This window comes from Coregonus clupeaformis, chromosome 2 (genome assembly GCF_020615455.1).
Source record: "Coregonus clupeaformis isolate EN_2021a chromosome 2, ASM2061545v1, whole genome shotgun sequence".
NCBI lineage: Eukaryota > Metazoa > Chordata > Actinopteri > Salmoniformes > Salmonidae > Coregonus > Coregonus clupeaformis.
Window position 1 is genome coordinate 37,535,728 of NC_059193.1, and position 16,728 is coordinate 37,552,455.

At 45.5% G+C, this 16,728-nt stretch overlaps 1 protein-coding gene across 1 annotated transcript in view; it reads left to right on the forward strand.

Moving 5' to 3' along the window:
* The window catches only part of LOC121534917 (mediator of RNA polymerase II transcription subunit 12), a 71,659-nt gene that overhangs the window by 30,790 nt on the left and 24,141 nt on the right, over positions 1-16,728 (forward strand). Inside the window, exons 23-26 of the mRNA XM_041841542.2 lie at positions 1,540-1,660; positions 5,361-5,471; positions 5,634-5,747; positions 11,266-11,429. Coding sequence (XP_041697476.2) covers positions 1,540-1,660; positions 5,361-5,471; positions 5,634-5,747; positions 11,266-11,429 — 510 coding nt within the window. The remainder of the gene's footprint in view (positions 1-1,539; positions 1,661-5,360; positions 5,472-5,633; positions 5,748-11,265; positions 11,430-16,728) is intronic.

The following is a 16,728-nucleotide window of genomic DNA, read 5'->3' on the forward strand; positions in this document are numbered from 1 at the left end:
GACATGATTTGGAAAGACACACACCTGTATATATAAGATCCCACAGTTGACCGTGCATGTCTGAGCAAAAACCAAGCCATGAGGTCGAAGGAATTGTCCGTAGAGCTCCGAGGCAGGATTGTGTCGAGGCACAGATCTGGGAAATTGTACCAAAACATTTCTGCAGCATTGATGGTCCCCAAAAACACAGTGGCCTCCATCATTCTTAAATGGAAGAAGTTTGGAATCACCAAGACTCTTCCTAGAGCTGGCCGCCCAGCGAAACTGAGCAATCGGGGGAGAAGGGCCTTGGTCAGGGAGGTGACCAAGAACCCGATGGTCACTCTGACAGAGCTCCAGAGTTCCTCTGTGGAGATGGGAGAACCTTCCACCAATCAGGCCTTTATGGTAGAGTGGCCAGACGGAAGCCACTCCTCAGTAAAAGGCACATGACAGCCTGCTTGGAGTTTGCCAAAAGGCACCTAAAGGACTCTCAGACCATGAGAAACAAGATTCTCTGGTCTGATGAAACCAAGATTGAACTCTTTGGCCTGATTGCCAAGTGTCACGTCTGGAGGAAACCTGGCACCATCCCTACGGTGAAGCATGGGGGTGGCAGCATCATGCTGTGGGGATGTTTTTCAGCGGCAGGGACTGGGAGACTAGTCAGGATCGAGGGAAAGATGAATGGAGCAAAGTACAGAGAGATCCTTGATGTAACTTGCTCCAAAGCAGGAACTCCTACTGGGGTGAAGGTTCAACTTCCAACAGGACAGCGACCCAAAGCACACAGCCAAGACAACGCAGGAGTGGCTTCGGGACAAGTCTCTGAATGTCCTTGAGTGGCCCAGCCAGAGCCCGGACTTGAACTCGATCGAACATCTCTGGAGAGACCTGAAAATAGCTGTGCAGCGACGCTTCCCATCCAACCTGACATAGCTTGAGGATCTGCAGAGAAGAATGGGAGAAACTTCCCAAATACAGGTGTGCCAAGCATGTAGTAAAGGGTCTGAATACTTATATAAATGTGATATTTCATTTTTTATAAATGTACAAACATTTCTAAAAACCATGGGGTTTGAATACTTTCCGAATGCACTGTAGCTATATCTTAATGTAATTACATGAAAATATTTAGCTGATTATTAGCAATGACTTATCAACAGCTGTAACAAGTTGTCCAGCATAGGAAATTCTCACTAGTACCCTAATTTATAGAAAGACCCAAGTACGTAACCCTTGTTGTCCTCCGGGGCTGTCCTTGGCTGCTCAGTCGTCGTTGTGCTCGAAACGTGAGAAAAAAGTGTTTAGCTCGTCCGGTAGGGCGGCATTGGTGTCCGCGACGTGGCTGGCTTTCTTTTTGTAATCCGTGATCATTAGGAGCCCCTGACACATGCACCTCGTATCCGACCCGCTGAATGCTCCTCTGGCTCTGAGAGGCATGGTTAGAGCGGAACACACACAGTAACATTCCAGCAATTCTCTCTACACCAATACGCGTTGAATAATTAGCAGTCCACATCAAATTTGAACATCTCCTTCTCTCTGTTTCCCTCACAGGTCAGTGATCTCTCCTTCCATGACTCCCTGGCCACCTTCGTAGCCATCCTCATTGCCCGTCAGTGTCTTCTCCTGGAGGACCTGGTCCGCTGCGTAGCCATCCCCTCCCTACTCAACGCTGGTAAGAGCCCGTCTCTCACCCCCAGACCCAATGACAGGGTCCTCTTCATAAGGCACCAAACGGAAGAAAACAGAGTGAAATAGGGAGGGACTACCTGTACGTTCATTTTCATTTTTCCATTGCTAAATGTTTTGAAGCGTTTTCGTTGCATGCCCTAATGAACACCACCGAGGCCTTACTCTAAGATTCTTAGATCCCAGTCTCTCCTATTTAATCTAGCCTAAACTCTCTGCGGCACGTCTTGCTATTCATTGTAATCAGAGGGCTACTATAAATACTATGCATGCCAATCTCTCTTGGATAAGAGTTGAGGAGAGACTGACTGCATCACTGCTTCTTTTTATAAGAAACAATGTGTTGAACATCCCAAATTGTTTGCGTAGTCAACTTACACACAGCTCTGACACACACACTTACAAATTCAAGAAAGCGTACAGTATTATATAGAGCCATTATTGCATGGAACTCCGTTCCATCTCATATTGCTCAAATAAACAGCAAACCTGGTTTAAAAAAACTGATAAAGCAACACCTCACGGCACAACGCCTCTCCCCTATTTGACTTACAGTGGGGAAAAAAAGTATTTAGTCAGCCACCAATTGTGCAAGTTCTCCCACTTAAAAAGATGAGAGAGGCCTGTAATTTTCATCATAGGTACACGTCAACTATGACAGACAAAATGAGGAAAAAAATCCAGAAAATCACATTGTAGGATTTTTTATGAATTTATTTGCGAATTATGGTGGAAAATAAGTATTTGGTCAATAACAAAAGTTTCTCAATACTTTGTTATATACCCTTTGTTGGCAATGACACAGGTCAAACGTTTTCTGTAAGTCTTCACAAGGTTTTCACACACTGTTGCTGGTATTTTGGCCCATTCCTCCATGCAGATCTCCTCTAGAGCAGTGATGTTTTGGGGCTGTCGCTGGGCAACACAGACTTTCAACTCCCTCCAAAGATTTTCTATGGGGTTGAGATCTGGAGACTGGCTAGGCCACTCCAGGACCTTGAAATGCTTCTTACGAAGCCACTCCTTCGTTGCCCGGGCGGTGTGTTTGGGATCATTGTCATGCTGAAAGACCCAGCCACGTTTCATCTTCAATGCCCTTGCTGATGGAAGGAGGTTTTCACTCAAAATCTCACGATACATGGCCCCATTCATTCTTTCCTTTACACGGATCAGTCGTCCTGGTCCCTTTGCAGAAAAACAGCCCCAAAGCTTGATGTTTCCACCCCCATGCTTCACAGTAGGTATGGTGTTCTTTGGATGCAACTCAGCATTCTTTGTCTTCCAAACACGACGAAGTTGAGTTTTTACCAAAAAGTTCTATTTTGGTTTCATCTGACCATATGACATTCTCCCAATCCTCTTTTGGATCATCCAAATGCACTCTAGCAAACTTCAGACGGGCCTGGACATGTACTGGCTTAAGCAGGGGGACACGTCTTGCACTGCAGGATTTGAGTCCCTGGCGCGTAGTGTGTTACTGATGGTAGGCTTTGTAACTTTGGTCCCAGCTCTCTGCAGGTCATTCACTAGGTCCCCCCCGTGTGGTTCTGGGATTTTGCTCACCGTTCTTGTGATCATTTTGACCCCACAGGGTGAGATCTTGCGTGGAGCCCCAGATCGAGGGAGATTATCAGTGGTCTTGTATGTCTTCCATTTCCTAATAATTGCTCCACAGTTGATTTCTTCAAACCAAGCTGCTTACCTATTGCAGATTCAGTCTTCCCAGCCTGGTGCAGGTCTACATTTTTGTTTCTGGTGTCCTTTGACAGCTCTTTGGTCTTGGCCATAGTGGAGTTTGGAGTGTGACTGTTTGAGGTTGTGGACAGGTGTCTTTTATACTGATAACAAGTTCAAACAGGTGCCATTAATACAGGTAGCGAGTGGAGGACAGAGGAGCCTCTTAAAGAAGAAGTTACAGGTCTGTGAGAGCCAGAAATCTTGCTTGTTTGTAGGTGACCAAATACTTATTTTCCACCCTAATTTGCAAATAAATTCATTAAAAATCCTACAATGTGATTTTCTGGATTTTTTTCCCTCAATTTGTCTGTCATATTTGACGTGTACCTATGATTAAAATTACAGGCCTCTCTCATCTTTTTAAGTGGGAGAACTTGCACAATTGGTGGCTGACTAAATACTTTTTTCCCCCACTGTAGATAGTTTGTGTGTATGTATTGATATGTAGGCTACGTGTGGTTCTGTCCTTGAGCTGTTCTTGTCTATTAATGTTCTGTATTATGGCATGTTTCATATTTTGTGTCGACCCCAGGAAGAGTAGCTGCTGCTTTTGCAACAGCTAATGGGATCCTACTAAAATACCAAATATAAATGAGTTTACAGTACACAGAGGCCCTGTCTGCCTGCCTCTCCAGGCTTTGAAGATACTCCCATCCCCATAATGCATTACCTACTTCGGTCTTTTCTGTCTGAGCGGGAGGTAAACACCAGTGTGTGTGTGTGGTGGCCAGTCAAGGCTGCCTCTCGCTCAGAGGACAAGGCCCCATTCAGCCTGTTTTCTAAGTCCCCTGTGAAGTTGTCACGTGCTGCCAGACCCCGCTCCACGTCTCCTCCTCAGCCAGCAGTTCAGCTATGTGTCAGATTCTTCTTTGCCGACGTTCCTTTGCAGCCCAGCTCTGAAAAGGCCACTTAGTATTTGGTACTCCTTGAAAGTCAATTTAGGACACATTCCAAATTATTCAAGAGCTTCTGTTCTCTGTAGTTGGGTGTTATTCATTTCCATGTCATCACATCTTGAAGCTTAGGGCTGTTAGTGTAAAGTCTATAGTTTTTTTGTCATAATGGTTAGAGATTTTCACGGGTCCGGGCAGACCCGATATACCCGAGACCGGGTCCTGTTTGATTGTCATCGGTTCTATGTAACTGCAGCTGATAGACCCGAGCATAGCCTCTATAGCATCTTTATTTTACGCTAATAAGTTGAATTTATTGACTTATAGAGGGCCTAAGCCAACATATAAAAACCTATTGTTTAACCAGAAGACCAACTTACCTGATAAGCGTTTCTTTTGTCACTGGTCCAATCGGATCTGGTCTACACCCGGACCTGTCAGGGTATGGGTCGGGTCTAGGTCGATTTGTCCTCGGGTCCATCCAGGTCCAACTTTTTGGTCCTGTGAAGACCTCCAATACTGGTCATTCATTATGTTTTATAAAAATTTTGGGAGGTGAAATATTTGACTTATTACGAACCGGCTCGTAGCCCGTGACAAAGAGGGAGACAACGCGGAGATAAAGAAATAACGAACATATATCTATTAAATAAAGTAAACTATATACAAGCAACACTGGTGTGTGTAGTCAGTAGTGTAGATGAGTGGATGCGTGCATAGATGGTGATAATGGGAGGTGCCAAAACAAAATGCCTGCGTGGAGAGAGTCTCCTCGATGTTTGGGGGGAAGGTGTATTTATCCCCGGGACACACCCGAGCCCAGGTGTGTCCCGTTTAGCTGACGATCCTCCCTGCTCCGCCCACCGACATCCTATTAAGGAAAACAAGAGCAGAGAGAAAGAATTTCGGCAGACAGAGTGGGAGGGTCGTCACACTTTGCTAAAGCAGCTTTAATCCCCTTCAGATTCATTGTTGAGGTTGTGTGTGACTGGCTGTGCGACTGTCTGTGTGTGTACCCCTACTAACCTACCTCTCTCTGTGTGTCTCTCCTCCCAGCCTGCAGTGAGCAGGACTCTGAGCCCGGAGCCCGTCTGACCTGCAGGATTCTGCTGCACCTCTTCAAGACCCCCCAGCGCAACCCCTGCCCCCAGGATGGAGCCAAGTCAGGTACACACAAAGCTAACCCCCCCTCCTGCACCAAGAACAGTCCCCTCTACATCCCCAAGCAAACTAATTCCAAGTTTGATCCCACATCGGATAAAATGTTAATTAATTAATATATGTTTTGATTTAATGGAAATGTTAATGATATGATTTTATATTTTGCAGATAAATCTTCTGTTGGGATCCGGTCGTCGTGTGATCGCCACCTTCTGGCTGCCTCGCAGAACAGCATAGTGGTCGGAGCTGTCTTTGCTGTCCTAAAGGCTGTCTTTATGCTGGGTAATACTCTCAGTATTATGCTATTGTTTTGTCCTTAAAGTTGCATACGAGTCCAATTTGACAATTGAATGTGAATAGATTTATGTAATTATAGTTATTAAAGTGGAACTGACAGCGTTTTAGCAACATTAAATCTTATTCAAATATGTTCATATACATACCCAGGATATTTTTTTACACTTTCTGACAAGCGAGCACATCGATATCGTCATTTTCACGTTTTCATAAATTCATAGAATGTTTCGTAATGTTAAGGCATTTGTGAAAATTCTATAGCAATATAGAGTGGGAAGGTGGCCATGCATTTGGACAATTAATAGACACTGCAGTAAATAAAACCTAAGAAAAGCATCTGTCTTGTCCAGGACCGGAGTCTACGCAGACCAGTGCGCCATAGCCAATCAGAGCGACAATAGGCCTATATGCAAATAAGCCATTTGCCACAAGGGCCTGCCATCATTCACTGTGACCTGGACTGTGTGGTTACAGGCAGTAGCAACAGCGCGACTTTAGATCATTAGAACGCATTTGCCAAAAGCCACAAAATACACCTGAATGGATTCCTGAAAATATGTAAATACCACAGGTGTCCTCTTACATTTGGGAATTTCACAGTCCTATTGATCAAACAACCATGAAAAGGTAGGCTCTCTCCCTCAGTTGCCTATGCACATCAACAAAGATCAACAACTAATGCCAGCCAGCGCGAGATGAGCTAAAACCTAACGAGGGAATATTAGATAAACCCATTTTTCAGCTAGTTGGCCGTCAAAATGGTACTGATAAACGATGGGGAATAGTAGCCTGCTCGTCCTTCTGCAGCTTGCCTGGCAATGCATGCTTGTCCCAATGCACGTTTTGACAACTGAATGGGAACTTGCCTGCTTGCCAGCCCATTTGATCGATGCCAAAAACATTTGATAGACTAAGAGATATTCTAACTGTCGATAAGTCGTTTAAGTTCAGCATGGCTAGCTAGCAAAGCGATTAACATTTCTTACTAGCTAACCATCTCTAGCTGTACCGAAAAACGATATGAAGGGGAAAAAGTAGGTCACTCAACCCACTCCTCCAATGACATGACATCCTCCCAGCAGCTAGCTAGCTATATAGCTAACGTTAGGTTCCGTGTTTTTAGCTTGCTAAATAAATAGCTAGCTACATAAATAGATACGCTAACCCAGGGGTGTCAAACTCAATCAGTGCACAGGCCATATTGAAAAAACTACAAATTCACGGGCCAGACATAGCGTATTTGTTTTTACAAATAAAAGTGCAACTGCGACCCAAACTGGCCGTTGTTTCATTAGAAAAAGTATGCCCCTTTTATAATGTCCACTTATGTACGTAGGCTGCTATACAGTGCATTCGGAAAGTATTCAGACTGTTTACTTTTTCCACATTTTGTTACGTTAGACTTATTCTAAAATTGATTGAATTATTCTTTTTCTCATCAATCTGCACACAATACCCCATAATGACAAAGCAAAAAACAGGTTTTTAGAAATTGTTGCAAATGTATAAAAAACAGATACCTTATTTACATAAATATTCAGACCCTTTGCTATGAAACTTGAAATTGAGCTCAGGTGCATCCTGTTTCCATTGATCATCCTTGAGATGTTTCTACAACTTGAGATGTTTCTACAACTTGATTGGAGTCCACCTGTGGTAAATTCAATTGATTGGACATGATTTGGAAAGGCACACCTGTCTATATACAGCTCTGGAAAACATTAAGAGACCACTGCAAAAATATACGTTTCTCTGGTTTTACTATTTATAGGTATGTGTTTGGGTGAAATTAAAAATTTTGTTTTATTCTATAAACTACTGACAACATTTCTCCCAAATTCCAAATAAAAATATTGTCATTTAGAGCATTTATTTGCAGAAAATGACAACTGGTCAAAATAACAAAAAATATGCAGTTTTGTCAGACCTCGAATAATGCAAAGAAAATAAGTTCATGTTCATTTTTAAACAACACAATACTAATGTTTTAACTTAGGAAGAGTTCAGAAATCAATATGGAATGTGGAATAACCCTGATTTTCAATCACAGCTTTCATGCGTCTTGGTAGGCTCTCCACCAGTCTTTCACATTGATGATTGTTGACTTTATGCCACTCCTGTCGCAAAAATTCAAGCAGCTCGGCTTTGTTTGATGGCTTGTGACTCTCCATCTTCCTCTTGATCACATTCAATAAGTTTTCAATGGGGTTCAGGTCTGGAGATTGGGCTGGCCATGACAGGGTCTTGATCTGGTGGTCCTCCATCCACACCTTGATTGACCTGGCTGTGTGTCCTGCTGGAAAAACCAATCCTCAGAGTTGGGGAACAATTTCAGAGCAAAAGGAAGCAAGTTTTCTTCCAGGACAACCTTGTACGTGGCTTGATTCATGCGTCCTTCACAAAGACAAATCTGCCCGATTCCAGCCTTGCTGAAGCACCCCCAGATCATCACCGATCCTCCACCAAATTTCACAGTGGGTGCGAGACACTGTGGCTTGTAGGCCTCTCCAGGACTCTGTCTAACCATTAGACGACCAGGTGTTGGGCAAAGCTGAAAATTGGACTCATCAGAGAAGATGACCTTACTCCAGTCCTCTACGGTCCAATCCTTATGGTCTTTTGCAAACCTCAGCCTGGCTCTTCTTTGCTTCTCATTGATGAAGGGCTTTTTTCTAGCTTTGCACGACTTCAGCCCTGCCCCTAGGAGCCTGTTTCGAACCGTCCTCACCTTGCACTTCACCCCAGCTGCCGTTTGCCAATCTTTTTGTAGGTCACTTGATGTCATCCTATGGTTGTTGAGTGACATTCGAATGAGTTGGCGGTCATCCCGGTTAGTAAAGAGTCATTTTCGCCCTCTGCCGGTCTGTAGCTTTGTTGTCCCCAATGTCTGCTGCTTGACCTTGTTCTTATGAACCGCCGTCTTTGAAATTTTAAGGATGTCAGCAACTTGACGCTCACTGTATCCCTCTGCCAGTAAAGCCACAATTGAACCCTTCTTTTCCTCACATTCAGATGATCACCTAATCAGTACCTAATTCAGTAGAATGAGGTGTGCCTCTGTTGGAATTCAACAGACACTGGAATGGAATGGTTGTCATACATGTAGAGATGCTGATTTAAGAAAAATGTGCAGTGGTCTCTTAATTTTTTTCCAGAGCTGTAAGGTCCCACAGTTGACAGTGCATGTCTGAGGAAAAACCAATCCATGAGGTCGAAAGAATTGTCTGAGAAAGCTCAGAGACAGGATTTTGTTGAGGCACAGATCTGGGGAAGCGTACCAAAAAATGTCTTCAGCATTGAAGGTCCCCAAGAACACAGTGGCCTCCATCATTCTTAAATGGAAGAAGTTTGGAACCACCAAGACTCTTCCTAAAGCTGGCCGCCCGGCCAAACTGGGCACTCGGGGGAGAAGGGCGTTGGTCAGGGAGGTGACAAAGAACCCGATGGTCACTGACAGAGCTCAAGAGATCCTCTGTGAAGATGGGAGAACCTTCCAGAAGGAAAACCATCTCTGCAGCACTCCACCAATCAGGCATTTATGGTAGAGTGACCAGACGGAAGCCACTCCTCAGTAAAAGGCACATGAAAGCCCGCTTGGAATTTGCCAAAAGGCACCTAAAAGACTCTCAGATCATGAGAAACAAGATTCTCTGGTCTGATGAAACCAAGATTGAACTCGTTGGCCTGAATGCCAAGCGTCACGTCTGGATGAAACCTGGCACCATCCCTACGGTGAAGCATGGTGGTGGCAGCATCATGCTGTGGGGATGTTTTTCAGCGGCAGGGACTGGGAGACTAGTCAGGATCGAGGGAAAGATGAATGGCGCAAAGTACAGAGATCCTTGCTGAAACTTGCTCCATAGCAGGACCTCAGACTGGGGCAAAGGTTCACCTTCCAACAGGATAACGACCCTAAGCACACAGCCAAGACAACGCAGGAGTGGCTTCGGGACAAGTCACTGAATGTCCTTGAGTGGCCCAGCCAGAGCCCGGACTTGAACCCGATCTAACATCTCTGGAGAGACCTGAAAATAGTTGTGCAGCGACGCTCCCCATCCAACCCGACAGAGCTTAAGAGGATCTGCAGAGAAGAATGGGAGAAACTCCCCAAATACAGGTGTGCCAAGCTCGTAGCGTCATACCCAAGAAGACGCAAGGCTGTAATCGCTGCCAAAGGTGCTTTCGCAAAGTACTGAGTAAAGGGTCTGAATACTTATGTAAATTTGATGTTTCAGTTTTGTAATTTGCAACAAATAAATGACTGTTTTTGCTTCGTCATTATGGGGTATTGTGTGTACATTGAGAAAAACAAACAATTTAATAAATTTTTGAATAAGCCTAACGTAACAAAATGTGGAAAAATTCAAGGGGTCTGAGTACTTTCCCAGTGCACTGTATATAGCATTTTAACATATTAAAACAAAAGAAGAGCTCAATATTTGTCCAGCCTTTGCGGCTATGCTTGCAGATGTGCATAACATTCATCAAAAAGTATTTAATAACTACAAATAACAAAAACTTAGCTGTAGGTTAAGGTTTAAACTTAAAACATGTTTTTATTTGTTTTGCACTGCATGGATCACCGGTGCGGTTGAATGCAGCATTGCTGTATGTATGGTGGACTCAAAATGTATTATAGATGAGTAGCCAGGCTAGGCTATTGCTCAAATGTTGCTGTAATAGGCCTGTACTTGTTGCTGTAATTCTCCTTTGCATGGTGTTTTGTTTTGGGGTTTTTCATTGTCAAGCTTTAAAAACCAAAGTCAGACTGCAACATTTTAGTAGCCTAGCTAGGACTGTGGCATGTGTCTGTATATTTTCCCTCCGCTGCGCGCTGTAAATGGGACACACGAAAGAGGCGCAATTGAAGTTGAATACACCGACACGATCACATCAGGCTGTAATTTCATAAAGTAGATGACTCAACTGTTGTCTCATTTATACTCGCTTGTGTGTCCTATTCGGCCCGTGGGCCTTGTGTTTGACACGTGTGCTAGCCTATTAGCCACGTTATGACTGACTTGTGATCATTGCATTGCTAGTTTGATTGTATTGACATTCCTAGCCTTAGTTACAGTCATCTGTTTTTGTTCAAAATATTGAGACATTGAAATTGAAACAGTGCATCCCGAATGGGTGGAGGCAGCAAACAATGTACCAGACCAGCTGTGATTTACAACCTGATAGCAATATTTTTTGGACTACCAAGAAATGTATTGGTGAATGTATTAATCATGCAGTGAACTGCCTCCATCTATTCTGCCAACAATGTCTTACTGTACGTCATGGAATTTTGAGTCAAATAGAACATATTTAAAAAAAACTAATATAAGTTGGTTTTGAAGCATAAACTGGGATTTTTATATATTTTACTGATAATATGATTGCCTGTTTCATTTTTAAAATGCTGTCAGTTCCACTTGAAATGTGTATCTGTTACGACTGGTCACCAGTAAGACCACAGAACCCTGAAGTTATACATTTTCTCTCCATCTCTCTCCAGGCGATGCAGAACTGAAGGGCTCGGGATTCTCTGACCCCGCCGGCCTCGACGACATCGCAGACGACGACATGGGATCCAAGAAGTCGGGCGGCCACACAGTCTCCATAGAAACGGCCAGCCTAGACATGTACGCCAAGTATGTGCTGAAGAGCATCTGCCAACAGGTGAGAATATGTGGAAGGAGACCGTTCACACCAGGGTCAAACGTTTTGAACTTTTATATTTTCTCTCTTCCGTTTCACTCTCACACCAGAAGCTGCATATTTCCAAATGCAGTACTTTCCAGGTGTGGAGTCAATTTAATTTGTTTCATTTTATTTCAGTCAATCCAGGAAGTAAACTGAAATTACAATTTTCCTCATTGAAAACCAACTGGAATTTCAGTTCATGCAAATAGGCTGACACTTTACTCTAAATTCCCCTGACGTGAATATAGCAACCTTGCTTCACAAAATTCCCCTGACATTTTGTATTTTATTAGGATCCCCATTAGCTGTTGCAAAAGCAGCAGCTACTCTTCTTGGGGTCGACACAAAATATGAAACATGCCATAATACAGAACAATAATAGACAAGAACAGCTCAAGGACATTTACATTTACGTCATTTAGCAGACGCTCTTATCCAGAGCGACTTACAAATAGGTGCATTCACCTTATAGCCAGTGGGATAACCACTTTCCAATTATTCTTATTATTTTTTTTTATTATTATTATTATTTTATTTTTTTTGGGGGGGGTAGAAGGATTACTTTATCCTATCCCAGGTATTCCTTAAAGAGGTGGGGTTTCAAATGTCTCCGGAAGGTGGTGAGTGACTCCGCTGTCCTGGCGTCGTGAGGGAGCTTGTTCCACCATTGGGGTGCCAGAGCAGCGAACAGTTTTGACTGGGCTGAGCGGGAACTATGCTTCCGCAGAGGAAGGGGAGCCAGCAGGCCAGAGGTGGATGAACGCAATGCCCTCGTTTGGGTGTAGGGACTGATCAGAGCCTGAAGGTACGGAGGTGCCGTTCCCCTCACTGCTCCATAGGCAAGCACCATGGTCTTGTAACGGATGCGAGCTTCAACTGGAAGCCAGTGGAGTGTGCGGAGGAGGGGGGTGACGTGAGAGAACTTGGGAAGGTTGAACACCAGACGGGCTGCGGCATTCTGGATGAGTTGTAGGGGTTTAATGGCACAGGCAGGGAGCCCAGCCAACAGCGAGTTGCAGTAATCCAGACGGGAGATGACAAGTGCCTGGATTAGGACCTGTGCCGCTTCCTGTGTAAGGCAGGGTCGTACTCTCCGAATGTTGTAGAGCATGAACCTGCAGGATCGGGTCACTGCCTTGATGTTAGCGGAGAAGCGACAGGGTGTTGTCCAGGGTCACGTCAAGGCTCTTCGCACTCTGGGAGGAGGACACAACGGAGTTGTCAACCGTGATGGCGAGATCATGGAACGGGCAGTGCTTCCCCGGGAGGAAGAGCAGCTCCGTCTTGCCAGGGTTCAGCTTGAGGTGGTGATCCGTCATCCATACTGATATGTCTGCCAGACATGCAGAGATGCGATTCGCCACCTGGTTATCAGAAGGGGAAAGGAGAAGATTAGTTGTGTATCGTCAGCGTAGCAATGATAGGAGAGGCCATGTGAGGATATGACAGAGCCAAGTGACTTGGTGTATAGGGAGAAAAGGAGAGGGCCTAGAACTGAGCCCTGGGGGACACCAGTGGTGAGAGCACGTGGTGCGGAGACAGCTTCTCGCCACGCCACTTGGTAGGAGCGACCGGTCAGGTAGGACGCAATCCAGGAGTGAGCCGTGCCGGAGATGCCCAGCTCGGAGAGGGTGGAGAGGAGGATCTGATGGTTCACAGTATCAAAGGCAGCAGACCGGTCTAGAAGGACAAGAGCAGAGGAGAGAGAGTTAGCTTTAGCAGTGCGGAGAGCCTCCGTGACACAGAGAAGAGCAGTCTCAGTTGAATGACCAGTCCTGAAACCTGACTGGTTTGGATCAAGAAGGTCATTCTGAGAGAGATAGCAAGAGAGTTGGCTAAAGACGGCACGCTCAATAGTTTTGGAAAGAAAAGAAAGAAGGGATACTGGTCTGTAGTTGTTGACATCAGTGGGATTGAGTGTTGGTTTTTTGAGAAGGTGTGCAACTCTCGCTCTCTTGAAGACGGAAGGGACATAGCCAGCGGTCAAGGATGAGTTGATCAGCGAGGTGAGGTAGGGGAGAAGGTCACCGGAGATGGTCTGGAGAAGAGAGGAGGGGATGGGGTCAAGCGGGCAGGTTGTTGGGCGGCCTGCAGTCACTAGTCGCAAGATTTTATCTGGAGAGAGAGGGAGAAAGAAGTCAAAGCATAGGGTAGGGCAGTGTGAGCAGGACCAGCAGTGTCATTAGACTTAACAAACGAGGATCGGATGTCGTCAACCTTCTTTTCAAAGTGGTTGTCGAAGTCATCCACAGAGAGGGGGGAGGATTCAGCAGTGAGGAGAATGTGGCAAAGAGCTTCCTAGGGTTAGAGGCAGATGCTTGGAATTTAGAGTGGTAGAAAGTGGCCTTAGCAGCAGAAACAGATGAAGAAAATGTAGAGAGGAGGGAGTGAAAAGATGCCAGGTCGGCAGGGAGTTTAGTTTTCTTCCATTTCCGCTCAGCTGCCCGGAGCTCTGTTCTGTGAGCTCGCAATGAGTCGTCAAGCCACGGAGCTGGAGGGGAGGACTGAGCCGGCCGGGAGGATAGGGGACACAGGGAGTCAAAGGATGCAGAAAGGGAGGAGAGGAGGGTTGAGGAGGCAGAATCAGGAGATTGGAGGGAGAAGGATTGAGCAGAGGGAAGAGATGATAGGATGGAAGAGGAGAGAGTAGTGGGAGAGAGAGAGCGAAGGTTGCGGCGGCGCGTTACCATCTGTGTAGGGGCAGAGTGAGTAGTGTTGGAGGAGAGCGAGAGAGAAAAGGATACAAAGTAGTGGTCGGAGACATGGAGGGGAGTTGCAGTGAGATTAGTAGAAGAGCAGCATCTAGTAAAGATGAGGTCAAGCGTATTGCCTGCCTTGTGAGTAGGGGGACGGGTGAGAGGGTGAGGTCAAAAGAGGAGAGAGAGTGGAAAGAAGGAGGCAGAGAGAAATTAGTCAAATGTAGACGTAGGGAGGTTGAAATCCCCCAAAACTGTGAAGGGTGAGCCATCCTCAGGAAAGGAACTTATCAAGGCGTCAAGCTCATTGATGAACTCTCCAAGGGAACCTGGAGGGCGATAGATGACAAGGATATTAAGCTTAAATGGGCTAGTGACTGTGACAGCGTGGAATTCAAATGAGGAGATAGACAGATGGGTTAGGGGAAAAAATTGAGAATGACCACTTGGGAGAGATGAGGATTCCTGTGCCACCACCCCTCTGACCAGATGCTCTCGGGTATGCGAGAACACATGGTCAGACGAGGAGAGAGCAGTAGGAGTAGCAGTGTTTTCAGTGGTAATCCATGTTTCCGTCAGCGCCAGGAAATCGAGGACTGGAGGGTAGCATAGGCTGGGATGAAGTCAGCCTTGTTGGCAGCAGAACGGCAGTTCCAGAGGCTGCCTGAGACCTGGAACTCCAGGTGTGTGGTGCGTGCAGGGACCACCAGGTTAGAGAGGCAGCAGCCACGCGGTGTGAGGCGTTTGTGTAGCCTGTGCGGAGAGGAGAGAACAGGGATAGGCAGAGGCATAGTTGACAGGCTGTAGCAGATGGCTACAATAATGCAGAGGAGATCGGAATGAAATGAACTAAACATCTGGGAAAGGAGAGAGCAAGGCCTCCCTCACCAAAAAAATATAACTCTCCCAACTTCCACCTCAGAAACTATAATTGTTTCACTGAACCACCCGAATAAAACTCTCCCAACTTCCACTTTAGAAATTAGAATTGTTGTAAACTACAGCGGTTCAATGTTTCAAGGACTAGACTCAACTTACTTTATTCAGCTAGCTAACTATGACGCCATAGCTAACTAGCATGCTAGCATCCAATAACACACAGTTTAGCACCAATACTTGGTTACAACAAACTACCAATAGTGTGTTAACACACTAAACAGATAATTAATGTCCGTGTCTAGTTCTTTCATAACGCAGCAATGATTAAACGTTGGCTAGCTAGCACAAAGATATTGTATTTAGCTACCACAGTACAGCCAGCTGGTAGTGTTGGCTAGCTAGCAATGGCTGCTGTGTTGACTTTGTTTGAAAAACGGCGTCGCTGCGAACGAATGTAGCTGGCTAAAAGGATATTGTATTTAGTTGCTACCGTTGCTAATAGCTACTAGCCAGCTAGTCCAGGAGGTGAGTTAGCTAGCTAGCTTCGTGCTACACCCGGCACCGCCGAATACAAAAGTAACCTACAATAACTACATACAACAACTACCCACAACAGCCCACGATGCCTACCTATAATACCTAATAATATACAGCCCACGATGCCTACCTATAATACCTAACTACAATCTAAATACATAGTTTAAGCCTTACTCGACAAAGCCCAAGCTATGTATAAAGCCAAACTTACCCAACGCCAGCTAACTGGGTGGCAGACTGCAATCAGTAGCTGTAATTAAGTACAGCAGCTACCAACCACCTAACGTTAATGCCTCGGATAATGAGGTTAGAAAAACAGCTGAATGGTAGGTAGCTAGCTGGCTCAATTACAGATACTCTTAAGCGTGAAATAACATTGGAAACAACTAACCACAGTTGCTAAAAGTTACCAGTAGCTACCTGCTAGCTAGCTAGCTTTGTTGGTCCAAGTAGTGGGTTAGCTAGCACTCGTGCTTCGCGGGTCCCCGAATACAATACTTACCTACAATAATTACCTACAATAACCTACAATAACCTACAATAACTACCTAAGTAAACTACCTATAATACCTGACTACAATACCTACCTACAATCTAAATACATGGTTTAAGCTTTACTCAACATCATATAAGAAGCCAAGCTTACCTCCTGCTATAGAAAACACAACCTCTCCCGACCACCGCGCTCACCCTGCTCTCTCTCTCTGCTACGCTCCACTATCCCAGGTATTCCTTAAAGAGGTGGGGTTTCAAATGTCTCCGGAAGGTGGTGAGTGACTCCGCTGTCCTGGCGTCGTGAGGGAGCTTGTTCCACCATTGGGGTGCCAGAGCAGCGAACAGTTTTGACTGGGCTGAGTGGGAACTATGCTTCCGCAGAGGTAGGGGAGCCAGCAGGCCAGAGGTGGATGAACGCAGTGCCCTCGTTTGGGTGTAGGGACTGATCAGAGCCTGAAGGTACGGAGGTGCCGTTCCCCTCACAGCTCCATAGGCAAGCACCATGGTCTTGTAACAGATGCGAGCTTCAACTGGAAGCCAGTGGAGTGTGCGAAGGAGCGGGGTGACGGGAGAGAACTTGGGAAGGTTGAACACCAGACGGGCTGCGGCATTCTGGATGAGTTGAAGCTCGCATCTGTTACAAGGCAGGGAGCCCAGCCAACAGCGAG